The 25,624-nt window shown below is 38.5% G+C and overlaps 1 protein-coding gene across 1 annotated transcript; it reads left to right on the forward strand.

Moving 5' to 3' along the window:
• Positions 1–287: 287 nt before the first annotated feature.
• ASTL (astacin like metalloendopeptidase) lies at positions 288–25,344 on the forward strand. Its single transcript, XM_074229102.1, has 9 exons — positions 288–345; positions 4,583–4,644; positions 14,246–14,336; positions 17,073–17,190; positions 19,301–19,482; positions 20,617–20,698; positions 20,864–21,009; positions 24,241–24,362; positions 25,258–25,344. Exons 1-9 carry the CDS (start codon positions 288–290, stop codon positions 25,342–25,344), a joined length of 948 nt encoding a protein of 315 aa, XP_074085203.1.
• The last annotated feature ends 280 nt before the right edge of the window (positions 25,345–25,624 follow it).

Below are 25,624 nucleotides of genomic sequence, written 5' to 3' on the forward strand. Positions count from 1 at the left end.
AGGGTTTTGTGTACTCTCATCATGCCCCCTTAGGGTTAGAGAAAACAAGTCCCAGAGCTCCAAACTAAAATCTTAATGGCCAGAGAGGTTTCCAAGGGGTTAACCAGGTAAATTGGAGAGAAGGGATTCAGGTGAGGAGCCCAAGCATTCTGGGATTTAAGGTGGATTAGGTGGGTTGTTTTTTGTTTTTTTTTTTAACTGAGTGGATCTTTCTGGTCCTGGGCCAGTGGGCTACTACAGGAGGGAGCCCCCCCCCCCATAGTGCTGGTGGCCCCAGGGACCTGGTCATGAAGCAAGCCTTGGACCCCTGGCCCTTGATGCTGGGTCTGCTCACACTTGTAGGAGGTAAAGGGGTTGAGCAAATGGGAACCTGACTGATTCCTTACAGGCTTCAGGCTTCATTTTCTGGTTCAGAGAACTGGAAGTGAGGGTGTTGGGAAGGGGGACTGGGATGGTTCATAATTTATGTTAGTGGTATCTGTAGTAAATTCTTCCCCAGCTGGGGGCCATTCCAGGAAATCTGAGTTTAGCAAATTATGCCCCAAGAGGAAAGTGGGAGACAGTAGGGGGGTGGAGAAAATTCATGGGGGTCATAGGATATAGAGAACTAGAGGGACCTCAGAGACATCCATTTCTACCACCATCCCACCTCTATTTTACAGTAAAGAAACTGAGGTCCAGAGAGGTTAGGATACTTGTCCAAGGTCACAAAGGTAGTTAGTGGAAGAGTCTGAATTTGAATTCAAATCTTTTGATGTAGCATAGTGGAGAGGATACTGTATTTAGAGTCAGAGAACTGGAGTTCAAAACCTGCCTTTGACACCTAGTCAGATAAACTGACTTTAGGCAAGTCACAATTTCATTGGGTCTCAGTTTCTCCATTTGTAACATGGTAAAGGGTTTGATTAGAGGCTTGCTATTGTTCAATCTATGACTCCAAATGCAGTAATCTTTTCCCTCAATATTTAGTTGCTTTTCATTTGTGTCCAACTCTTCATGACCCTATTTGGGGTTTTCTGGACAAAGGTACTGGAGTGTTTTGCCATTTTCTTCTCCAGCTCACTGTATAGATGCGGAAACTGAGACAAACAGGGTTAAATGACTTACCTAGGATACTACAGCTAGTAAGTGTCTGAAGTTAGATTTGAACTCAGGAAGATGAGTCTTTCTCACTCCAGCTCCAGTTCAGCATTATATTGCTGACTAACCTTTCTCTACAGAGGCATATAGAGTCATAACCTTCCTCCTGAAAGCTTCCTTCCTTCTTCCTACCAAACTAGCCCAGTCTGAGGAGAGGTTCTGCCTTTCCTATTCATAATAATTAAGCTTTTCAGATACCTTCTTCCTCCACTGGACTCCTGTAGACTTGAAAAGAATGGAGAAAAAGTCTAAGAAAGAATCTTGATACTGGTTTTGAGAGGAACAGTGGGGTCTAATAAGCTCTGTTTGCCTCTTGGCAAGTATTGGTTTAGTTTTGTGAAGTGAAATCTTTGACTTTTTCCAGTTTCTGTCTCTAGCATGGAACCTCTGCCATCTTATCAGAGGAAATACAGTCTAACTTAATCAGCTCTGGCCTTTGAGTCAGAGGATTCAGTTCAAATTTTATTTCATAGTGCTAATATGACCTTGAACAGGTAAGCTCTCTGAGCAGCTAGGTGCCAATCAGCAAACATTCATTCAGTGCTTACTAAGGGTAAAGCTGGATTATGAGGCAAAACAAATATCTCTCCTCCCAAACCAAAATAGTTCCTGCTCTTAGAAGTCTTTTTTCCTCATCCCTCTCAACTTCAAAATGTCACCCCATGATCCTCTATTGTGCCTTGGGATTTAGGGCAAAAAGGAATCTTAGAGATCATCTTGACCATCCCAATCATCTCATTTTACAAATAAGGAAACTGAGATTCAGAGAGTTGAAGGAATTTGTCCTAAGAAGCAAAGTGATTTGACCAAATTATATAGTAGAAATAAGAAGCAGTCAGAAGTCAAATCTATATCCTCTGACTGCAAATGCCTTCTTTCCATCACATCAAGCTATCTTGATGATGTCTTGATTTAAAGCACAACATATTGGGATTGTGTTGGATAAAGGCCCTATGTTTGATAGGTTTACCTTATTTCCTGTGTGGGGGGAAGGCAATGTTTATAGAACTTGGTGGACCAAGCTGCAAAGTGAAATGGACTAAGGTATTGCCAACGTTCTGGGGTATCTTGGCATCCATGGGCACTTCTGACTGGGTTCTTGTCTTTCCTTTCCATCTAGATTTAAGGGAAAGCTCTTTTGGATCAGAAATAAGGCTGAGAGTAATGGTCAGTTTTAGTCATGTGGGGCCATTTGACCCGAAAGACTGAACAACCTTGCTGGAAACTTTGCAACTGAAGTGTGAGACAGTGTCTGAAAAAGAATTTCTCCTAGGAAAAGTCATTTTGTGAAGTGTGATTATGGAAAAAAAGGAAAAAAGGTCAGACATGATAGAATTTGATATCTTCCCTGATCTGTCATACTGAGGGAGGAACCTGCATGATCGAGGGAGAATATGCTCATGTGGAATCAAGGAAATAAATGCTGTCTGAAGATCTGAGATCCAGCTCCTCTATTTACTAGCTGTGTGAACTAGGGCAAGTCAAGAAACTGCTTTGAGTCTCAGAGAACTCACTTATAAATTAGGGATAATATTTATATTAACTTGTTTCCCAGGATGTGGGTGAGGAAAGCAGTTTATAAATCTTTTTTTTTTTTTAGGTTTTTGCAGGGCAAATGGGGTTAAGTGGCTTGCCCAAGGCCACACAGCTAGGTAATTATTAAGTGTCTGAGACCAGATTTGAACCCAGGTACTCCTGACTCCAGGGCCGGTGCTTTGTCCTCTGCGCCACCTAGCCACCCCTAGTTTATAAAGCTTAAAGGGGTATCAAAATGTTAATTGTTGTTGTTACATCTCTCTCACCTAGGTCTGGCAGAAGAAAATGCTACTAGTTTCATAAGCCATTTTACCCCTGAAGGAACCCAGTCCACTTGGGATGGGGATATCCCTGCTATTAACCAAGGTGAGAGCACTTTACTTTTTCATACTTGACCTGCAGAAAGTGCTTCAAATGGATTAATTAGCAACTGATGGAATACCTACCATGATCTATGTGGGAATGGGGGGAAGGGAGAGAAAGGGGAGGCAATGGTAACAATAGCAACCTAAACATACACAAACATACATATATGCACATAGGCTGCTGTTTTATATATATAATACATTATCATATATTACATATATTCTCACTATAGTTATATATTCTTTGTATAGCTATTGTATGTTGTCTATATAACTATCATATTTATTACATATAAAGTATATTCTCTGTATAGCTATTATATATTCTGAATAGCTATTGCATATTTTATATATGTCATATATAATTATTTTTATATAACTATTATATATTATGTATAACCACTATATATTCTATATGTTATATATATAACTATTTTTATATAGCTATTATATATATCACTTTGTTAAAGAAATATACAGAAATGATCTCATCTGATTAATCTTCAATAACTGAGAAGAAGCTAGCATAAGTAGGTAGCATTATTTCCCCCATTTTATAGATAAGGAAACTGAGGCCCAGAGAGGTAGAATAAGCTTTCCCAAGGTCACACAGGAACTATCAGAGTTTCAACTTGAGTTTAAGGCATCATATTATTTAGTTTATAAGATGGGGACCTGTATCTCAAGGAAGAAAGTCCTATTAGTTAGGGAAATAAGATACAGATACATGATAAGATAATGAATAACATAGGGACTATGTGATTAGGGCCAAATGAGTGGTAGAGACATTAAAACAGAAGAGTTTCTCTGCATACTAACAAGTTTAGTCTTGGGAGCTTCAAGTAGAGGTAATGAAGGCAAGGATTGATGGCCACCAGAAGATCATATCTGTGTAGATTTGCTTAGATCTCTCTCTGAAACCAATCTAGACCTGTTTTTAGGAGCCTAAAACTCTAAGACAAAAGGTGGCCCCATTTTTCCATCCCTCCTGCTGCTCACCGCCCCCCCCCCTTAGGAATGTTTTTATTTTGTTTTCAGATGTGGGAAGGCAGCTGACTGACTTTTCTGGGTTGGCTTCTTAGATCCAAAGCCAACAGTTGAGTCCTGAATTAGAAGACTTTGTTAGATGTTGAAGGATTGAATGAGTCATTGGCATTGACCACTAAGACTTTTAACCCCCTCTCCGAGGGTCTCCTTATTCTCCAACAGGCTTCACTGAGCTGGTAGCTCTCTGTCTTCCCTGGTGTCTGACCTCCATCAGTTTCCACTTATCTGTTCTAGGAGGTCTAGAGGAGATAGTCTGTCCCAAGCTTTTTCCGCTTTTTGTGTGACAGGTATAGAACATAAATTAGGAGGAAGGTGATTGTGGATTGAAATTGTGCCCTTCAGACTCAGTGTTTGGGGAGAGGGTAGATGTTTACTTTAAATTCTTCAGGTACACAAAACTAAGACCTGGAACTCTTTTGTTCCTATTCTTATTCAAGGCAGAAGCAGGGGTTCTCTTGTTAGGCAATCCTTATCCCAAATCTCTTCATTTGTAGGTCTCATCCCTGAAGAATCCCCAGAGAGCAGCTTCCTTGTTGAAGGGGACATCATCAAGACAGTAAGTAGGGGGAAAATAACTGGGATTCCCATTATTATAGTCCTTTGAAATTTACCAAGTACTTTTCCCATTAAAGTGTGAGGAGATAGTTCAAGCAAGAAATAGTATTCCCATTTTACAGATGAGAAAACTGAGTCTCAGAGGTTGTGATTTGCTATATATACATATATATACATATATTATATATACATATATAGGTATAGATATATAATAAACATATATATATATATATGTATATATGTTACAGATTGTGACAACTATATTGAGGACCAGAACAGAAAGGGGGGGTGCTGTGAAAGAATCAAAGAATGACTAGGGGCCTGCAAATGAAAAAATCTTCTTCCTACCTTTCTTCTCTTGGATAGAAGAATTTTGAAAATGAACACATTTTCTGATCTTATGTGCTCTTAAAACTTCTTTTCTACTTAAAAGTAGGAATTTAAGAAATACTACACATGCCTTCTCTCTCTCTCTCTCTCTCTCTCTCTCTCTCTCTCTCTCTGGATAATTTCAAATGCTAGATCCTCATCAGATAATTTTTTTGGAGAAGAATGAGACAAATCACAGAAACTCATAAACCTAGTTATTGTGTGAAGGGATTGTAGTATGTGGTACTCTCACACTCATGAAAATCATCTGGACAATAATTCAAAATTTCTAAAATCTCAATATTTCTTTGGATATTTATTTGCCCTCATAGAATCTCAGTTGGAAAAGATATCAGAGACCATGTTGTTTAATCCATTCTTCAACTTCTCTATGATATAGGTAAAGTAGTTTGTTATAGATCTTTATTTAAACCTCCTGTGGAGATGAATCCACCACCTACTGATAAAGTCCATTCCCTTTTTGTGTACTTCTGATAAGTTTTCTACTGATATTGAGTTAAATTTTCCTCTTTACAACTTCTACCTATTTCTTCTAGTTTTGCCTTCTGGGCTTTGTGGACCTTATTCACAAGGTCCCTCAGGATCCTCCTAAACGTCCTCTTCTCCAGGTTCACATCCCCAATTACATTAGTTGGCTCATAACATGATCATTTCAGCAGTCTTATTGCCCTTCTTTGGATACTCTAAATTATCATTATCTCTTCTAAAATATGGTGCTCAGGACTGAACACAACAGGTCATGTCTGTTCAGAGTATCAGACAATCATCTCCCTCACTTGGATATTTTACCTCTCTTAATGTCACTTTTTTGGTTATATATTCACTCAATTTGAGCTTCTACTCCACTAAAATCCACAGATTTCCCCCCCCCATACTAACTCCTGCTGAGTCATACTTCCCCCCATTATGGTGGCACAATGGATAAAATGCTGGGTCTGGAGTCAGGAAGACCTGAGTTCAAATCCATTTTCAGATACTTACTAGTTGTATGGCCCCAGGAATGTCTCTTAACCTTTGTTGGCTTTAATTTTCTCATCTGTAAAATGGAGATAAAAATGTCACCTATTGGGGCAGCTAGGTGGCGCAGTGGATAGAGCACCAGCCCTGGAGTCAGGAGTACCCGAGTTCAAATCCGACCTCAGACACTTAATAATGACCTAGCTGTGTGGCCTTGGGCAAGCCACTTAACCCGTTTGCCTTGAAAAAAATGTCACCTATCTCTCAGGATTATTGGGAAGATCAAATCAGATAATTATACAGCCTGCCCCATAGTACATGCAGTATAAATGTTATAGCATATATACAATATATATGCTATAACATTTACTAACACATGTTAACATAGAATATATACAAACATAAATACATTACCATGTTAGCATACATACATGTGTATGTTTAATTTTTTTTTTGGTGAGGCAATGGGGTTAAGTGACTTACCCAAGGTCACACAGTTGGTATCAAGTATCTGTAGTTGAATTTGAACTCGGGTCCTCCTGACACCAAGGCCACAATCTAGGTGCTACCCTATGTATGTATGTATAATTTTACATTTATCCCAATTTCACCTTATTAGATTTGGCACAGCAATCCAAGTTGCTGTTCTATTTGGATCCTGATTCTGTCTTTCGAAGTCTTTAGCTTCATCTAAAAATCTGATAAGAAAGTCTTCCTTGGGGGCACAGTAGAAAGAACACTTGTTCTGTAGTCAGGAGGACCTGAGTTCAAATTTGAACTCAGACACTTAATACTTAGCTGTGTGACCTTGACAAAAAAAAAAAGGTCTTCTTTGTCACTGATAAGTGTTAAGCAGCAATGAGACCAAAGGCATATTCTTGGAGAGATTTCCCTCCAGATTGACATTGGACTGTTGATTACTACTTTTCAAGTCTGGGTCTTTCAAACAGTTTTGAATCTCTAAAACTTTATAATAATCTATCTTATCACATTTTTGCTTTGTCTAAAGGAAGAATGAGTAATTTAGTCAAATGTTTTTCTAAAATCTAGGAAAATTCTTATCTATGACATTCTTCTGCTTTATTAGTCTAATAATCTTGTTGAAGGAAATGAGACTAGTTTGACATGTCTTATATTTAATAAAGCCATACTGCCTCTTAGTGGTCAGAACTTCCTTTTCTAAATGCTCATAAAGCTATCCATTGTTTGTCTTAGAATTTTGCTAGGAGTAGAAGTTAAGTGTACCAGCTGATAGCTTTTCAATTTCTTGTGACTAAAATTATCCATTTTAGCTTTTGTTGCTATTATTTGTTTGTTTTTTTAGGTTTTTAAGTTTTTTTTTTTTTTGCAAGGCAAATAGAGTTAAGTGGCTTGCCCAAGGCCACACAGCTAGAAAATTATCAAGTGTCTGAGACCAGATTTGAACCCAGGTCCTCCTGACTCCAGGGCCGGTGCTTTATCTACTGCACCACATTGCCGCCCCTATTATTTGGTTTTAAACTACCCCTACCATAAAGGTTAAAGACACCTGATCTGATTCTTTTCTAATTTTTTAATTGTGTTTTAATTTTTAGCTCATTCATCCGTACATTATACCATTATTAAGGTAGATGGTATAAGGTATTGGTGTAAACTTAATATCTGTCAAACTGTCTTTTATTTTTGCCAGCAGTTATTTATGTTCTTGGATTTGTTTAGCACTAAATTATTTAGTTCAACTAGTTCTGATTTTTTCTTTTTTTCTTTTTTTCCCTAATAGATATTTCATTTCATTTCATTTTCCAATTACATGTTATAAAAGTTTTTCAAAATGGATATTTATATATTACATAATTCCCTTCCACGCTCCCTTCCCACCCTTAGCAGTGAATAGTCCAGTATGATTTTTCTTTTTCTGATCTATTAGCTTACTTTTCTATTTTTTAAACCTAAAACCAAATAGTTTTGATCATTCATGTTTTATAATATAATTTGAGATTTGAAAGTGCTATTTCCCCTTTATTCCTTTCATTTAAATTTCCCCCCTTGATATCTAGAGCTTTTATTCCTCCAAATGAATTTTTGTTATTATTTTGTCTAGCTCCATAAAATTTCCCCATGGCAATTTAATTGGTATTTAGCTTGGGATTTTTAACTTCCTGTTAATTATTGTCTTTTATCTTCCCATCCAAAAATCATTTTCCTTGTCAGAGAAGCCAGAAGCAAAATGAGTCTGGTAGTTCTGTATCCTGTCATTTGCTGTCTTTCCATTCACCCAGAGGAAGGGTCCTGTCTCTTTTTTTTGTCCTTCTTATCTTTAATATTGGTTTAAAAAAGACTTTTTTTTTTCCTCTCCCTTCTCTTTAACATTCTTTGCCAGTATTATTAGCTCATTCTGAGCTTCAGAATTCCTGACAGGAGTCCTCTAGGGCCATTTTGTTCTTTTGTATTCATCCTCTAATACCTGCCCTTGCTTCCATCTTCTATGCCCATCTTTAAAAAAATAAATCTAAGGTGGCTGAGACTGGCTCTTAGCCAAATTGATTTCCTTTTCTCTTTCATTGGAATTGTTTGTCTCTCCAGAATTTCATTTTTTGAGACTGACTTCTCTTTGTTCTTGCATGTGCTTTTATTCTTGCCCATTTCTCTCTCTCTCTCTCTCTCTCTCTCTCTCTCTCTCTCTCTCTCTCTCTCTCTCTCTCTCTCTCTCTCTCCCTCTCCCCCTCTCCCCCTCTCCCCCTTTCTCCCCCCCCCCCCCCCCCAAGGCTTTTTTTGCTTATTTTGTTTTCTTGTCAATCACTTTATCTTAATCTCTTGTGTACCCTCTCTTCCCCAGCACTGATACCTTCCTGGTAATGGAGAACTACATTTAAGTAAAGTTAATTGACATAGTGACAGTGTATGCTTTTTCCACATTTGTAGTTTGGTCTGACCTTCCCTGAAGAATCTAAGGCCCATGTACAGATTCTTTCTCTGACCCTCTAGATACACATTCTTCCCAAATCTAGGATTGTTGGATTGTTAGATTAGATTATACACAGCTTTCTTCTCTTTCTCTGTCACACATTTTAAAGTATTGTATTAAATTTAAAATATTAAAGGTTGCTTTTCTTTAAAATTCCTATCACTTCTGGTTCAACAAACTCCTTGTTAGGCAAATTTTGGCTTGATAGAAAGAAAACAATTTAAACATTGTAGCTCTTCCAAAGGGAATGGATTGACTCAGGGGGTAGCACATTCTGCTTCAATGGAGGACCAGAGGTCCTCAAAATATCTTGCAAAAGGGCTATATTGTAGAAAGGTTCTTTCAAGTTAATGATGGACTAATTAAGCTCTGGGCTACCTTCTAATTCTGTGATTCTGGGAAGTTATAATGATCAGATCTGGTCCCACTTGGTTAAGGATAATGGATCCCCATCATACATTGCCTCTGGTAGCTAGACACTCAAGTCCCTGGCATTTACCTGGGGGATGGGAAGCCGTTCTTCAATAAGAAGTTTTTTTGGGGATAAAAGGATTGGTATGAGGGCAGCTAGGTGGTGCAGTGGATAAAGCACCGGCCCTGGAGTCAGGACTGCCTGGGTTCAAATCCAGTCTCAGACACTTAATAATTACCTAGCTGTGTGGCCTTGGGCAAGCCACTTAACCCCATTTGCCTTGGGAAAAAAAACAACCTAGAAAAAAGGATTGGTATGGTGTAAAGAAGAAAAAGAACAGATTGGGGGATTCTGGGGGGCTTTGTGGAAAGCTCTGTTCTATTGAATGTCTATATGTACAAGGTGTAGATCTTGATCCTGAGAGAATAAATGATGATTTGGAAGGGTCCCTGGTCTGCTAGTGGTTCCTAATTGAAAGTCTTTGTGAAGTTTGAGGTAGGTTTTCTTTGTTGATCTTTATTTTCCTTTTTCTATCCCCTCCCTTCACATTCCTCCTTCTCCAAAAGATTTCATATATGTTGTTTAAAATATTTAAAAATGTAGGTTGAGAACTTAACCTCTCATGATCCATTGAATTTTAAACTATTTCTAATTGTAGATTGCAATGAATAAATGTATGTAGACAGACACACACACATATATATATATATATATACATGTGTATAAATGTATGTTCATGTATACATACACACATATATTATCTGAACCACTTCCTCATATGTAAAGCTTCCTTTAGCTCCAAGTTACTTTGTAGATCCTCAGTCTTTCAAAAACTATAGTTAATGAGCTCCTACCAATATGCTTATTTTTACTAGTAAGAGATTCAAATAAATTCAAAGCAAAATCATTTAATGAAATTGCATTGTCTGAAAAGTATCAATAGAACACTTTTCTTACATTTCTAGGGCACACTTTCCCACAAACCTTACTATCAATGAAAGAGTGGGAACAAATTAGAAATGCTTATAGGGAACATGAGGTTAATATATCTCTGACAGTATAGGATCACCAAAATCTTCTGGTGACGTCATCAAATTTCTTTCTCTGAACTTGCTTCATGATGATCTCCCTTTCCCCGTTTGGTGTTGTATCTGTGAACCTTTTGACATCAGTTCAAGGATATGTTTATGGGTCTGATATTCTTCAGGGAAAGTCTTTGCTTTTTGATCTCTTCTGGATTTCTTTGTTTATGCTAGATGTGTCACTCTGATTTTCTCATAGTCTTCTCTGGGTAATTTTCCCTTCTATCAGCTTCAAGGTTTCATCTTTTCAGGGCTTCTTGCCTGCCATCTAGTTACCATCCACTAGCAGACTAGAACTGAGAAGTCTCTCCTTGACAAGGGCAGGTTGATAGCTCTTTAGTCAAAGCCAAATGACTTCAAGCTAGATGCAGAATGTCCCTAGAAATGATAATTAATAATTTCTTCTTCACCTTATATATTGGAGTGGGCCTTTATCAATGAGAACTCTCTGACTTAGAAATTCTCAAAAGCCTCTTGGCTTAACATGCAAATGAATATGAATTAGTACAAGAGGCAAAGAAAGGTGGCAAGATTATTGTTAGCTACCCACTTCACCTGAATTCCAATCTTTATGGATGTCAGCAGGAAACCCTCTAGTCTTCTTATTATATTTTGGTCAGTGGGAATGGGATGGGAAAAACTAATTGTCTTCCTCTACTTTAAACAAATTTTAAGCCTCAGGCAGCAGGTGAGAGAGGGTTCAACATGCAATTTTCCCTGAAATTTATCAATTATATAAAACAAGATATGATTGAATTTAGTTTTTACTGTTTTATCATGAACTAACTTTTATCCTCTAGTCCAAAATTTACCAACATCTAGACAATGAACATTCAAGCTACAGAAGAACCATGGAGCTATTACAATGTCTCAGTTACTTGGTACATTGAGAGAGGAAATGACTTGCCCAGGATCATATGGTCAAAATCTGTCAGTACCAAATTTGAACACAAGTCTTCTTGCCTCTTAGATCAGCTCCATGTCAACTATGCTATACTGCCTTTCTACCATCATTTTTCCTCTATCAGCAGATAAGTTGATATATATATATATATAACTTTTTTAAAGAGTCTTTGTAATCAGAAAGTTTGAAACATTTGATTTAGTCATTTTATTTATTTCCCCAACCAATTCATTAGTTCCTAGAGGTCAGGGACTGAATCTTTTTTTCTAATCATCTTACAAATGACTAAGTTACTCAGGTATTCAATTTCTAGATTTTCCATCCCATACCCCTACCAAGCCCCTGACATTGGCAACCCTTTGCTAGGTCTTCTAGTAAAGCTAATTCTGCTTTGTTCAGGAACAGCGAGAGGAGATTGTGCAGTGGAGGTAGGGGAGAAAGGCTGTAAACTCATAGGATAGGTAATATTTGTTGAGTATCTATTATATACCTGACCAGTTTTAGATACTATGGGAGTTTATAATTTGATTAATGAAAGCAAAGCAATACAATCAGATCATGAACACAGACCCAAAAAAGAATCATCTTATTCATACAATGAACTTTTTAAGAAATTGCATAGATATCCTAATATTTAATGTATTGAGTGTTCAAGGAAATTTTATTGATGCTTTTTGTTTTATGTGTCAGTCATTTCCTGATATTCTTCCTCCTTTCCCCTCCTATTGAATTGTCCCTTCTAATAAAGAAAAATGATTAAATCAAACTAATCAAGTCACCATTTCAGGAAGCAAATGCAACATTCAGCATCACAGTCTTGACCTCCTTAACAAGTATTGGGAAGAGTGCTTTATCATCTGTTCCCTGGGACCTACCTAGGTCGTAACAATGAATTTGGTCTAGCTGATCATTTTTTTATTTACATTCTTTTAGTTAGAGTATACCATTTTGGTTCTATTTTCTTTTTCATTTCATATAAGTCTTCCTATATTTCTCCAGATTCCTTATAGTCATTGGTTGGGGTACTCAATAATTAAAAGTAAACCTTTTAAAAGTGTTGATGATCATATTCTAATCTGTTTTCTAAGACTGAACTTTCATCAAATGGAGTATGACTGCAAAAGGAGTGCCAATTTTGGGTACTATCATAATCGGGGAATGAGATGCTGATGAAAGTTCCCATTTATATTATGTCTCACAGTGATCAAAGGGCTTTCCCTCACAACTGCCTTATGTTGTAAGGGCTCATATCACCTCTCTTTTGGATTATTAAAATATTCTCCTAAATGGATTCCTTTCCTCAAACCTCTGTTTCTTTTTTGCCAACCTTCTTGTAACTACTAAATGACTTTCTAGGAGTGGATCTTCTCTTATACTTTCTAAACTCCATTGGTTCCTTATTGCTTTTTTTGAGAAAATATAAACTCATCTGATAAAGTCCTTTATAAACTGGTCCTAATCTGTATTTCCAGTCTCATTGTACCTTATACTCTTTTCTTTCTTTTTGTTCCTCATGACAGATACCTCAACTCCCATTTCTCCTGTCTCTACCAGTTAACTCTCATATGTGCAGTACATTCCCTTTTTATTTCCATCTTAGAAAAAAAATCTCTTGCTTCCTTCAAGACTTTTACAAGCACCATCTTCTAAGTATAATTTTATTTCTCTTCTCCCAGGGGAAGGGAGGACTTTCCATTCTCATTCAGTGCCCTCCTTCTCTAAACTTTGTTGTTTAGTTATCTCAGTCATGCCTAATTATGTGACTCCAGGGTTTTCTTGGAAGAGATACCAGAGTGGTTTGTCATTTCCTTCTCCATGTCATTTAACAGATAAGGAAACTGAGGTAAACAAGGTTAATTGACTTGCCTAGGATCTCACAGCCTGTAAGTGTCTGAGGCCAGATTTGGGTTCAGGAAGATGAGTCTTTTTGACTCCAGTTTTGGCACTCTATCTATAGTTCCATTTTATTGCCCTCTCTAAAGTACCTTGTATTTACTCTGTATACACTTACAGGTGTGTGTGTGTGTGTGTGTGTGTGTGTGTGTGTGTGTGTGTGTGTGTTTTGTCTCCCTGGATAGAATGCAAGTCCTCCAAGAGTAGAGATGTTTTCTTTTTGTCTTTGAATCCCAAATGCCTGACCTATAATAGATGCTTAATAAATGTTTGTTGAATGATTGATTGGCTGGAAATATAGAGGAAGGAAGTAAGGATGGTGACATTGGAGATAATTTGTTGTTCAGTCATTCCAATCATGTATGACTCTTTGTAATCTCATTTGTGGCTTTCTTGACAGACACTGGACTGCTTTGCCATTTCCTTCTTCAGCTCATTTTACATACAAGGAAACTCGGGTTAATAGGCAACTTTGTGGCACAATTGATAGAGTACCCAATGAGGAGTTGGGAAGACTCATCTTTCTGAGTTCAAATCTGGTCTCAGACCCTTGCTAGTAGTGTGATCAAATGCAAGTCATTTAACCATGTTTGCCTCAGTTTCCTCATCTATAAAATGAATTTGAGGAGGAAAATGCAAACCATTCCAATATCTTTGTCAAGAAAACCCCAAATGAGATCACAAAGTGTTGAGCACGACTGAAAAATGACCAAATAAAAAAAATAACTTAGAAGAAGAAAAGAGTCTAATAGAAGTAATAACATTCAACTCTTCTCTTCATCATACATCCTTAAAAGTAGTTCAGTGAATATCTGGATTTTCTTTGATGACTTTGTTTCTGTCTATGACTAACTACTTTTCTAGATTTTCTGTGGTGTGAAGGGCAAACTGATTCACTATTGATAGACTAGGGTAGTAGGTAAATGATTTGGCTATCTTCTGATACTGAAGGGTGGTAGCTGGTTGGAGACAATATTTTAAAGCTCCATAGACCTTTATTATTTTCTCTTCTGTCCTCAGAGTCCCTTCCAAATGTTTTCTACTGCCAGTTTCAAATGGCCCAAGAAGGACGAAATTGTAGAGATCCCATATCTTTTCTCCAGCAAATATGGTGAGCAGAGGTCACGGGAGAAGGTTAATGGGTTGCTTTCTAGAGATTGGGAGTTTGGCAGAATGGAGTGGGTAGCAAGCTGAGGAAATAAACAATTTGTAGCTATTTTACTTTTCCTGTTTGGGTCATTTGTGGGTCTCTCTTATTTCATTCCCCTATGCCTGGTGTTTTTTTTTTCTTTTTCCAACCGTGTTTGCCTGGAACTCATCCTTCACAATTTCATTAAGGACTCCCCTTCAAGCATCCCTAGTGATGGTTTTTCTAGGAGTCTCTCTGGGCCTTGAGGATCTTTGAAAAAAATTATTGTTGTTAATCAGTTGTTTCAGTTAAGTTTGACTCTTTGTGACTCCATTTGGATTTTCTTGGGGAAAATACTAAAGTGGTTTGCCATTTCCTTCTTTAGCTCACTTTACAGATGAGAAATGTGAGGCAAAGTGAGTTAAGTGACTTATCCAGGGTCACACAGCTATTAAGTGTCTGAAGCCAGATTTGAACTTGTGAAGATGAGTCTTCTTAGAAAACAAGAATTGGATGGATAACAGCTATCTGGTTTCTTCATTTTACAGCTAATATGTTGAAATGATAGAATCAGGTTCCAAAAATTTCTCAATAGCTAGAATCCCACAAGGTGAAAATTAGCAAGGGATAAATGCAAAATTTTCATTTGTTAAAAAATAAATCAATATTACAAGTATATTTTATATATAAGGATGTGCTAGAGTCAACTTGAATTGACTCTCAAGAGCCTTTTTTTTTGTTAAAGTTTCAATGGGAGCATTTATATCTTGGAAATTGGCAAATGCTCCAAATAAGGAGTCAATTTATTACTTTCTTGATTGTTAAGACTTAAGAAAATGAAGGGGAAATGTTAATAATGCATATTAAACTTAAAAGTTTACATGTACTTTTTTTTTTTTGGAGGACTGATTGTTAAACATTTACCATATCACGGAGGATGGCTTAGTATAGATTAATGGCAGTTCATAAGATAGACTTGTAGATATTAGCTGATATCAAGTTCAATATATGCCAATAGTGAGGCTTATTGTAATTATAGTGTATACCATTCTCTTTGTTCTATTTACTTTGTTTTATATATCAATTCATGTTTTTCCATGTTTTTCTGAATTTCTTATATTTATTGGTCAAAGGACTAGATCAGTGGTGATATTCAAATAAATTAATAACTGGTTCTCTGTTCTAATAACTGTTTTAAGAATACAAAAAAGATATACTGAAAGGTGGTTTAATATTTCATGCATTTAATATTTAAATAAGAACAATAAAAGAGGTTAAAAAAACCTAAATTATGTTATTACTCACAGTAAGCAAACATATCCTTACTACTGCATGGCTTCCTAAATGGGTGATAAGATAACCCTTGGAATCTATATTTCTATTGATTCATTTGTGTTCCAGCTTCCTATTAGTTTCACCATTCAAGGAACACCAGCACACTCATAATCTTATGGGAATTTTGGGTATAACACAAACAAATGACAGCTTGTCACCCCCTGATTGTTTGATACTTTTTCTCTTTACAGTTATATGTTTGTTTACTGAAATAACAAAAATGAAATAAAATATTATATTTCATCAAAGGTATAATGGGTTTTGAGGAATAAATAAATATCATCTATGGATGGAATGAACATTATTATTACAGGCACTTAGAAAATATTGTTGCACAGATAAATGTAAAAAAGAAGTAATATATATTTGTGATTTCCATATTGGGTGGCTGCCCAGGCACCCTGGGTGAGAACCCTGATTACATTTAACAACCCATTCACTGAAATCAATGTAAAATTAGGTATTGGTTCTTCTGAACTGGTGTGAATTGGCTAAATCCCATCACTGGACTAGATAATTTAAGTGAAGTCCCCAAAGTCCTAGACTTTATTACTGGAATAATAATTACTAGAATAATAGTATTAGAAGAAGGAAGTTAATAGTTTCACTTTAGTGGTCTGATTCCATAGGTCACCCAACTGCATGTTCATTCTGGGTGTTAGATCTTAAGAAGAATATATTGGATAAAATATTCAGAGACCAACAGTTAGAATGGATGCCATACCACAGAGAGGAGTTGAAGGAACTAGAGTTGAATAATTTGGAGAAGAGATGATGGAGGGGGGTCATGATGCCTGTCTTAAGCATATGAAGGGCTTTCAAAGGGAAGAGGGTTCTGTTTAGTTCTAGATGACAAGACTGTTACTAATGAGTAGAAATCATATTGAGGTAGTTTCCAACTCAGTATTGGGAAGATTTTAACAACAAGAGTTAATTAGAATGTGTTGCCTCAGGAAATGGGAAAAGTTCTATATTACTAGATGTTTTCTAGAAGAACTTGAATGACCATCTGTCATAGCCATTGAAGAAGGGATTTAAATAACAGGAAGTTGAACTAGATGACCTTTGGGGTCAACCTTAACTTTGGGATTTTATGAAACTAAAGGTTAGAGGATTCCAACTGAGCCCATGTCTAATGCTAATTACCCCCACCCCTTGATTCCTAGGTTGGTGTTCTTTTTCCTATTCTTTAACTGTCCTTCCCTGAAATTTCATTTTGGGAGGTTTTTCCCCCTCCCTGAAAATTAGCGTTACCTAACCTGAAAAACTGACACAGGCAAGGGCTTGTGCATTTGAGGTGAAGATGACAGCCAGATGCTCTGTCCTCTATACATTTGGTGGGGATGCTGAAGATAACTCATAGGCGTGCTGTCTCTCCTCCAGATCAGCCCAGTCGGGAAATCATTCTGGAGGCTTTTGCTGACTTTGAGCACTTCACTTGTGTTAGGTTTGTTCCTCGGACAAACCAAAAGGATTTTGTTTCCATCATTCCTATGTCTGGGTAAGTATTCCTGTATTGGTTGGCAGGAATGGGAGACAACCTTTTACAGCATCTGTTTTTTTTTTCTTCCTAGTCCCATTACCCTGATACCTTTCCAAGGAATATCACAGGTATATGGTATCTGAGTAATAATCTAATGCTAGGTCTTTCCTATTATTCCTGAAGTTGTTTCCTAGATCTAAGTGATAGCATGAATTTCCAGGTTGTGTGGTAGGGGTAGTTTCAGAAGGTCAGCTAGCTGGCACTTTGGACAAAGTACCAGTCTTAGAATCAAGAAGGCCAAAGTTCAGATCTGACCACTGTGTGACTGACTCCACACAAATCACTTTCAATCCTGTTTGTCTCAGTTTCTTCATCTGTGAAATGCTGCCCTTCTGTTTTTGCCAAGAAAACCTCAATTGGTGTCACAAAGAATTGAATGTGACTGAAACGACTGAACAATAAAGTTTTAGAAGGTCTTGAGAATTATAGAAATAGGAGAATTATAATAATAGGAAGTGGAGTCCTCAACTTCAGATTAATTGGAAGCACAGAAACCAGCTTGAAGAGACCCAGTCCAACTTCCTGCTTAAAAGATAAATTACCTACATGATATTTCTGGAAAATGGTCAATCCAGGTTGTGGAAGGTTCACTCCCTACCTGTGTGACCTTGAGTAAATTATTGAACTTTTCTGAAACTTGGTGTTGGGGCCAGGAAATAGGAAGATATGAATTACAGTTGTGGGAAAGAACTCAGAAACAGCCCCTAGCACAGTGGTGGGCAGAGTTTGGGCCAATTGGGCTGGAGTTGACACCAGGAGAGCCCTAGCCAGATAGGCCAGGCTGAAGTAGCCTGAAGCCTAGTTGTGCCAGGGACCACTAGATGAATTAGGTTTACATGAACCATTTTTGCCCTTTTTATTATTGCTGACTTTTATGACCCTAGTTGCCCTTAATATTGGTGGCTGGGGAGAGTAGAACTATATCTATCCACAAATGAGATGGCATGAATTAACCCCTTAAACTCCCATAACACCAACCAGCATTGTTGTAGATAAGGAATTTGTGATGCAGAGCCTGGAGCAATTGGGGTTAATTTTGCCCTCAAGTGGATTAATCAGTTGTGGATCCTTTGGACCAAGGAATAGAATGGTTTTTGAGACTGATCTGGGAACTCCTGAGAGTACTCACTCCCTCCCCTCCACTCCTCTAGGAATTTCCTTATTGACATCTTTTTAACCTAGTCAAAAGCTTTTATTTTTTTTTATCTTCTAGATTATTTTTAGACTGCCTAGAAAATGGTTTCTACCTGAGGATATTGGATAGATTTTAGCAAAAGGATTGTTGATTCAGACTCTGGCTCTAAGTGGCCCTTTGCTCCAGAAGCAATGGTTTTGACAGCTGGGTCTTAGAGCTGGAAGAGAGTTTAGATATCAGTTCATTCAATCTCCTCATTTGACACACGAGAAAACTGAGGCTTAGAGAAATTAAATGACCCATCCAAGTTCAAACAGATCAGGAGGCATCAGAACCTGGGTCTTGTGATTTTGGAACCAGGGCTTTTTCTTTTGAACCAAACTCTCCTTTTAGATCAGAAGTTCTTAATCTGTGATCATAAATTTGCTTTACAAGATTCTTTCATCACTATTCTATATGTTTGGCTTCCTTTGTCATCCCATGTATTTTATGCATTTAAAATCCTCCTACTGCTAGGTAGTACAGGTGATAGAGCCTCAGCCCTCAGTTCATATCTGACCTTAGATACTAGTTGTTTGACCCTGGTTAAGTCACTTAATCCCAATTGCCTACCTCCCCCTCCCCCACCCCAGGGAAAAATATCCAGAGATAGGGTCTGTGGGCCTTACCAAAATCAAAAGAGGTTCGTGACAAAAGATGGTTAGAATCTCCACCTTAAATGATTGCTAAGTTTTCTTCCAACCCTGAATCTTAATGATCCTGCCTCATGTTCCCCACAGACCATCCAAACCCATCCACTCTTTTGGACAACAAATGAAGATATTCTTCTTTCTTTACTTTTGGCAAGTTTCTCTTCCTCTGTCTGGAATTAAGGGATTTTTTGTTACTCAGCTAGAAGGGGTATCCACTCTGCTTCTTCTCATGATACTTTAGGTGCTTCTCCAGTGTGGGCCACAGTGGCGGGATGCAGGTGGTCTCTCTGGCCCCCTTCTGCCTCCAAAAGGGCAAAGGTATTGTGCTTCATGAGTTCATGCATGTGCTGGGATTTTGGCATGAACATTCCCGGGCTGATCGGGATCGTTACATCCACATCTCCTGGAAAGAGATCCGGCCAGGTGAGTCCCACTAATGGGCCAAGGGCCACTGCACCTGGATACTTGGCTAGATGGGGAGGGAGAACTTAAATTTCAGTGTGGGGAGGACCAGCTGATGGAAGGGGGCACCAGTGGTATATACCCCAGAAACTCCACTTGGGGACCTGGAATCAGGGCATTTACCTGGTTTGCTTTTGTGGGGTTTCTACTTCAGGTAGAAAGATCTTGTGCATCTTTTCTAGCACATAGCTAAGGAGGTTTAATTACTGTTACTGGCTAAATCCTTATGGGCCACTCTGGCTAACATCTAAGCCAGGATCCTGTTTAATTTGTGTGTGTGTGTGTGTGTGTGTGTTAGTGTGTATATTTCTTAATGCAGAGAGCCATTCTAAGCATTCTGGGGGACACGAAACACTAGTAATTCAAATAAACAATTCAATAAATATTTATTGAGTGCCTACTATATATATAGGACTAGATATTAGGGTTCAAAGACAAAAATCAAATCATCCTGACTCTCAAGAAGCTTATGTTCAACTTGGGATAATGAAGACAAGCTCTCACAGCAGTATTCACATAAGGCACAGGCTTAGAGATTTAGCCATGACCTCCCTTGTCTTGGAAATAGGTATATGGCTGCTGCTATTATTACTAGTCTGCAACTGCTGGTTTTAGTACTGCTACTACTACCACCACTATTACCAATATTATTACTGCTGCTGTTGCTAGTGCTACTACTACTACCACTACCATTACACTGCTATGATACTACTACTGCTGCTGCTGCTATTAATTATTCCTATTGCTGCTACTACTATAGTTACTAGTGCAACTACTACCTATTGGTATAGTAATGTTCCCACTAATAGTGAGTAGCTTACTTATTACTATTATTATTCAGTAGTGATAACAATAGACCTCTCATTTGAATGATGAGAATGCCAAGCACTAGGATTGGAGGGTACCTAGGGGAATCTATAACCTACCTTTGTGTCTGTTTTATTCTTCATGGTCCTCCCACTGCTTAAGATACTTCCACCCGATTGCCTCTGTCTCCAGGAAGAAGTGGTACTTGAGACTTAAACCCATTAGACAGTGCTAAGGGTATAGGAAGTGAGGATCTGGTCTATATACTTCTCTTTTTTTGGCTTTCAGGCTTTGAAATCAACTTCATCAAATCCCAGAACAGCAACATGCTGGTACCCTATGACTACACATCAGTGATGCACTATGGGAGGTAAGGATTCTTTGTCCCTATCCAACTCTCCTCCCTACGAGGTATTGGACTGTGAGTTAGGAAACTCTCTAGAATTAGCCTAATTGCTTTTCTTCCTTTCTGGACATTTATCTTAACAAACCCGTTTTGTCTCTCTGGCTTCATTTACCCACATGGGACTCTCAGATATGCTTTTAGCAAGAATGGTAACACCACCATCATGCCACTGGCTGGACAAGACATCCCCATTGGTCAACGGTGGAACCTAAGCACTTCAGACATCATTCGGGTTAATAGGCTTTATGAATGCAACCAAACTGTGAAGGATTCAGGTAAGACAGAGGAACGAAAGGGAGAGAAGCATTATGAGTAGGTGGCTGTCACCTAAGCTTACATGGAAGGGATTGAGTGAAGCAAGGTCATTTATTACTCTGTAGGAAAGAGGAAAAGTCAAAAGAAATGCTTTGGATGATGGAACTAGAAAGAAAAAGGGTGTCCTTCAGAAATCATTTTAGACAAAAAATTTTAGATTAAAAGAGATTCCTGCTCTAGCACCTTGGAAAGTTGTTTCTACTTGAATACTTATGGTAATGAGGTGCTGCCTTCCTGAGAAGACACATCATTTATCATTAAGGTAGTTAATATTTAAAAAGTTCTTTCAAATTCTACTTCTCTTCAACATCTATTCTCATGTTCAATAGATTTTCTTTTTTTTTCCCCTTTGGTTAAGAAGCGATTGGGTTAAGTGACTTGTCCAGGGTAACATAACTATTAAGTGTCTAAGACTGGGGGAAGTTAGGTTGCACAGTGGATAGAGCACTGGCTCTGGAGTCTGGAGTTCTAATGTGACCGCACACATAATGATTGCCTAGCTGTGCAACCTTGGACAAGTCATTTAACCCTGTTGCCTTAAATTTTTTTTAGGTTTTTTTTTTTTTGCAAGGCAATGGGTTAAGTGGCTTGCCCAAGGCCACAAAGCTAGGTAATTATTAAGTGTCTGAGGATGGATTTGAAATTAGGTTCTTCTGACTCCAGGGCCAGTGCTCTATCTACTTTGCCACCTAACAGCCCCCTGTTGCCTTAAATTTAAAAAAAAAAGTATCTAAGACTGGATGTCAAATGAATTTTCACAATTACATGTATAACATACATTTTAACATATCCAACTTCACTTCTCCCCATTAACACTACCTCCTTTGTTTTAAAACATGACTTTCTTTCTGCTAGGATGATACCTATTAGGTCATAGTTCCATCTTTGTGTTAAAATCCCAAGTAGAGTTTCACATTAAAAAAATGCAACAAACATTAAATAGTAGATATCTGAGGCCATACATCATTATTCTTGATTTACTTCTCTGTTTTCTCCTAAGAATTAGGGAAATACCCAACCCATCAAAGTTCTTTCAGAAAAAGTTCTTTCATATGTGTCCTTCAGAGGTTGCAATTTTAGTTTTCTTTGAACATTTTTCTTCTGTTCCCCTTGAATTTCAGTTAAAGTGCTTTTGATCAGATTGATGTATCTCCGGCCAACTACAGTTCCCTCCATCTTTGTGAGTGACCCTTCTTCCTTTGTCAACGGTTTATCATTTTGGTATCCTAAGCAAATAAAATTCTACTTGATACTACTTCCTTCTCCCGTCAGTAAATAGTCACTTGAGAGCAGGTAGGGAAATTAATGTCAAGTGTTAGAAGGAACCCCAAAGCTATCCTTGTTCTCCCTCATTCTGTCAGAAGTCTGAATTTTGAGAACAGGACAGTGAAGTTTTGTGCCCTTCCTTTGTCTAGGCCAATCCATGTTTGGATGCCAGTCTTTTTGTACTCAAGGATACCAATGAAGTGGGAGGATGGGGCATATGGTTGGGCAGATTTGAACCCATACTCGGTCCAAGTACGAATTTTTGTTTGGCATGGAGCATATTGTTCACTCTCTTTGTTCCAGCCTAGATTTGCAGCAAGAATGATCTGAGAGCTGAGAAATGGGAGCTAGAGATCCATTGTCCACTGTTGTACAGTGCATGTCCTATCATGGTATGAGATTCAGGGATTATAACATTCCTCTATTCAAAAATCTTCAGGGGTTCACATAGATATTATAAGAAATCCTTTGATTTGACAGAGCAAAATGGTTTACTCACATGCACATGTCAAAATCATATAAGATTCCTTGAAAAGGGACAAGCAGAGAGGAAACTTTGTTCAATGACTGTGACTATTAATTTTGAAACGAGTCATAAAACAGGGAGGCATATGCTTGCCTCTCTAATGGAAGTTATAGTAGTCAGGGTCCAGTTGGAAGAAGGGATGCTCTATGGTAGCATTATTAAAACACTTCTGTTTGCAGATGACATTCTGTTGATTGCATCAATCTCTAGAGAATTTCAGAATCTTCTAAATAAACTCCAGTCACCCAAGAATTTGGAAGGAAAAATTATGTGGAACACTTCTCATCATATAAAATACAGTTGAATGGGAAACTTAGAGAACTGTGGTATCTATCCTATCTGCCTGTCCATCTATTTATTCATCTATCTTGCCCACTTAGACAATGAATTATTGCTGGAATTGAGTAAGAATTTTAGACTATTTCATTGGGGGGAAATTACATTGTTCTAAGGGGATGCTCAGGAATATTAAAAGAACAGTGATATATCTATTTAACACTACTGATGTTGTTGTTTTTTCTTTAATGATACTATAGGGCTGTAAATCATAGAATTTCTATGAATCCTAAGGCAATGGAGAGTATGGTGCACATGAACAGAATGTAGTTTATTTCCAATGGAAAAATCTCATAGGAGAAACATGGTAATGCAGAAGTGTCAGACTCAGGTTTGTGGGCAGCACATGGCTGCAAAGACTTTTACCAGCACAAATTTAAAATAGAATTAGGACATTTTAAACAAAATAAATAAGAATAAAACACAACATCGATAATGTTAATTTGTGATTTTCTAAGTAAATATCCACAGGAATCTATTTGAGTTTGCCACTGCTGATATAAAAGACCAGTTTCACTTTGGAGGCAAAATAACCTTGAAAAAGGGGCTAGGAAAAAAAGGGGGGCTAGAGTAGAACCAAAGGTCTGCTGGAAATGTTGGAGTACCTTAATACCTTAGGTCATCAAATTTTGATACCTGGGGCAAACAACTTTGTATTCAACTGGAGCAGGGTTGGGGGCAGGGCTTGGAAAGAGTAATTAAGAGGTCTAAGTAACTTGTTCAAGATCATATTGAGATAATGGGTAAAAGCTAAGATATGAATCTAGGTCTTCATGACTTTGAGCTCAGTTCTCAATTCTTTGCTTATGTTGCCTCTATGAAAAAAAAATTGAGACATAGTTTATACACATCCAGTTGAGCTGGGGCGGGGGGATAGTTGCCATGGTGGTTCCTTGCTACTGAAAAAGGAGTGAATGTGGAAAATTTTGATTCCCTGGGGAAAAGCCCCAATTCTCATTCTAGTTAGAGGTGTTGCCTGGGTCCTGCTTGGGGCCATCCTCATGCTATCTTTTTTTTTTTTTTGCAGACTTTTATGTGTGCCTTTCTCCTTGTTCTGTTTCAGGACTCCACAGTGAGAAGAAAGGGAGTCATCAAAAGTTGAGAATCACAGATTTAGGTAACCAAGAGGAAAAGAAGCTACATCCTACGAAGACCCCTCTTGAGTCTCTTTCCTCACTGAAAACTGTGAGCCAACCTAAGACAGGAGAGAGGGGGTCTCCTGGTTGGCCTCACTCTATCTATAGTCATCATCCTTGGGAGAAAGAGATGGCAAAAACTACCTGGCCCACCTGGCTTATCTCAGCATCTTCTGGAACAACCCAGCCACCAGAGTTAATCTTCCCCTCTGAAGCAGTCCCTTGGGAGTCTATGAAGAATACACCCATTAGCTTAAACAACACAGAAACCACTTTGCTGAGTGAATCAGTACCAAGCAGCTCTGTTCCTTTCCTCAAAGTGCTTTCTAGAGGGAAAATGACCAGTTTTCCAGAATTCAAGCTTCTGCCTGAGACTCACAACAGGATTTTAGTAGAAATGGGAGAGAGAGGTGGATTGCCAAGCACTCTGATTCCTGGCAGGGGTTCCTCGCCTAAGGGCACAGTTACCCGGCTTTCTGGGAATGGTTCTTTCTCCCTGGAGTTACAGAACCGCAGCCCAGATTGGAGAACTAGACCAGAGGGCACCATAGCAGAGATTCAGACCTCCCACCCCAGGCTTGGCAGCATCCCAGGACAACTTCATAGATGCCAATTGTGTCGCCAAAAGGAAATGACTCCTACTGTTGGAAGTGTGCCCAGAGAAGGGAGGGGGTTTCTTTGGCACCTTCTGAAGGCCTTGGCCATGGCATCTAGAAACTTGCCAAACATCAGAGGGGTCAGAGCACAGGGTCCAGAGACTAGAGATCAACTCTTTGCTGTAGAACTGAAAGGAAATGGTGCTTTACCCAAGACTTTGGGCAAGGTGTTTCCTGCCCATGGGACACACAACCCAGAGGCATCTGAAGAGCTAGCCCAGAAGCTCATGGAAGGAAGAAGAGAAGCAGATTCATGGTTAACCTTTGGAGATGCGACTGGTGTCCCAGATGTACCAGCCAGGCATATGCCCTCTCCAAGCACAGGCCAGGGCAGGATATGGTCCAGCTGGGGATCCAGGCATAGGTATCAGCTGAGCCCAGATAAGGCTATTCTAGGACAGCCCAGGAGGGACAATTCCTCTGGGAGTCCTGTGGAAATGCATCTCTCTGGGGTGATGTCTCCATCCAACAGCCATGGCCTAGGTTGGGTATCAAGCATGTCTCCATCTCCAAGAGGAAGAATTCCTGCTCTTAGGAGGAATAATGGGGATTTCACTGTCCCCTGGACAGTCTCAAGAAATCCAGCCTCCCTCAGCCTGGGAGTTGCCAGCAGTGGTAATAGGGAAGAATTTGCAAGTGCCACTTATCATCGTCT

This window comes from Macrotis lagotis, chromosome 1 (genome assembly GCF_037893015.1).
Source record: "Macrotis lagotis isolate mMagLag1 chromosome 1, bilby.v1.9.chrom.fasta, whole genome shotgun sequence".
Taxonomy (NCBI): Eukaryota; Metazoa; Chordata; class Mammalia; order Peramelemorphia; family Peramelidae; genus Macrotis; species Macrotis lagotis.

Bases quoted from the DNA above. Each gene is read 5' to 3' on its own strand.
- ASTL (XM_074229102.1), top strand. From the start codon at position 288: ATGAAGCAAGCCTTGGACCCCTGGCCCTTGATGCTGGGTCTGCTCACA. The intron at 346-4,582 runs GTAAAGGGGTTG...CTTCATTTGTAG, and splicing joins TCTGCTCACACTTGTAGGAG to GTCTCATCCCTGAAGAATCC. The intron at 17,191-19,300 runs GTAAGTATTCCT...ATGATACTTTAG, and splicing joins TCCATCATTCCTATGTCTGG to GTGCTTCTCCAGTGTGGGCC.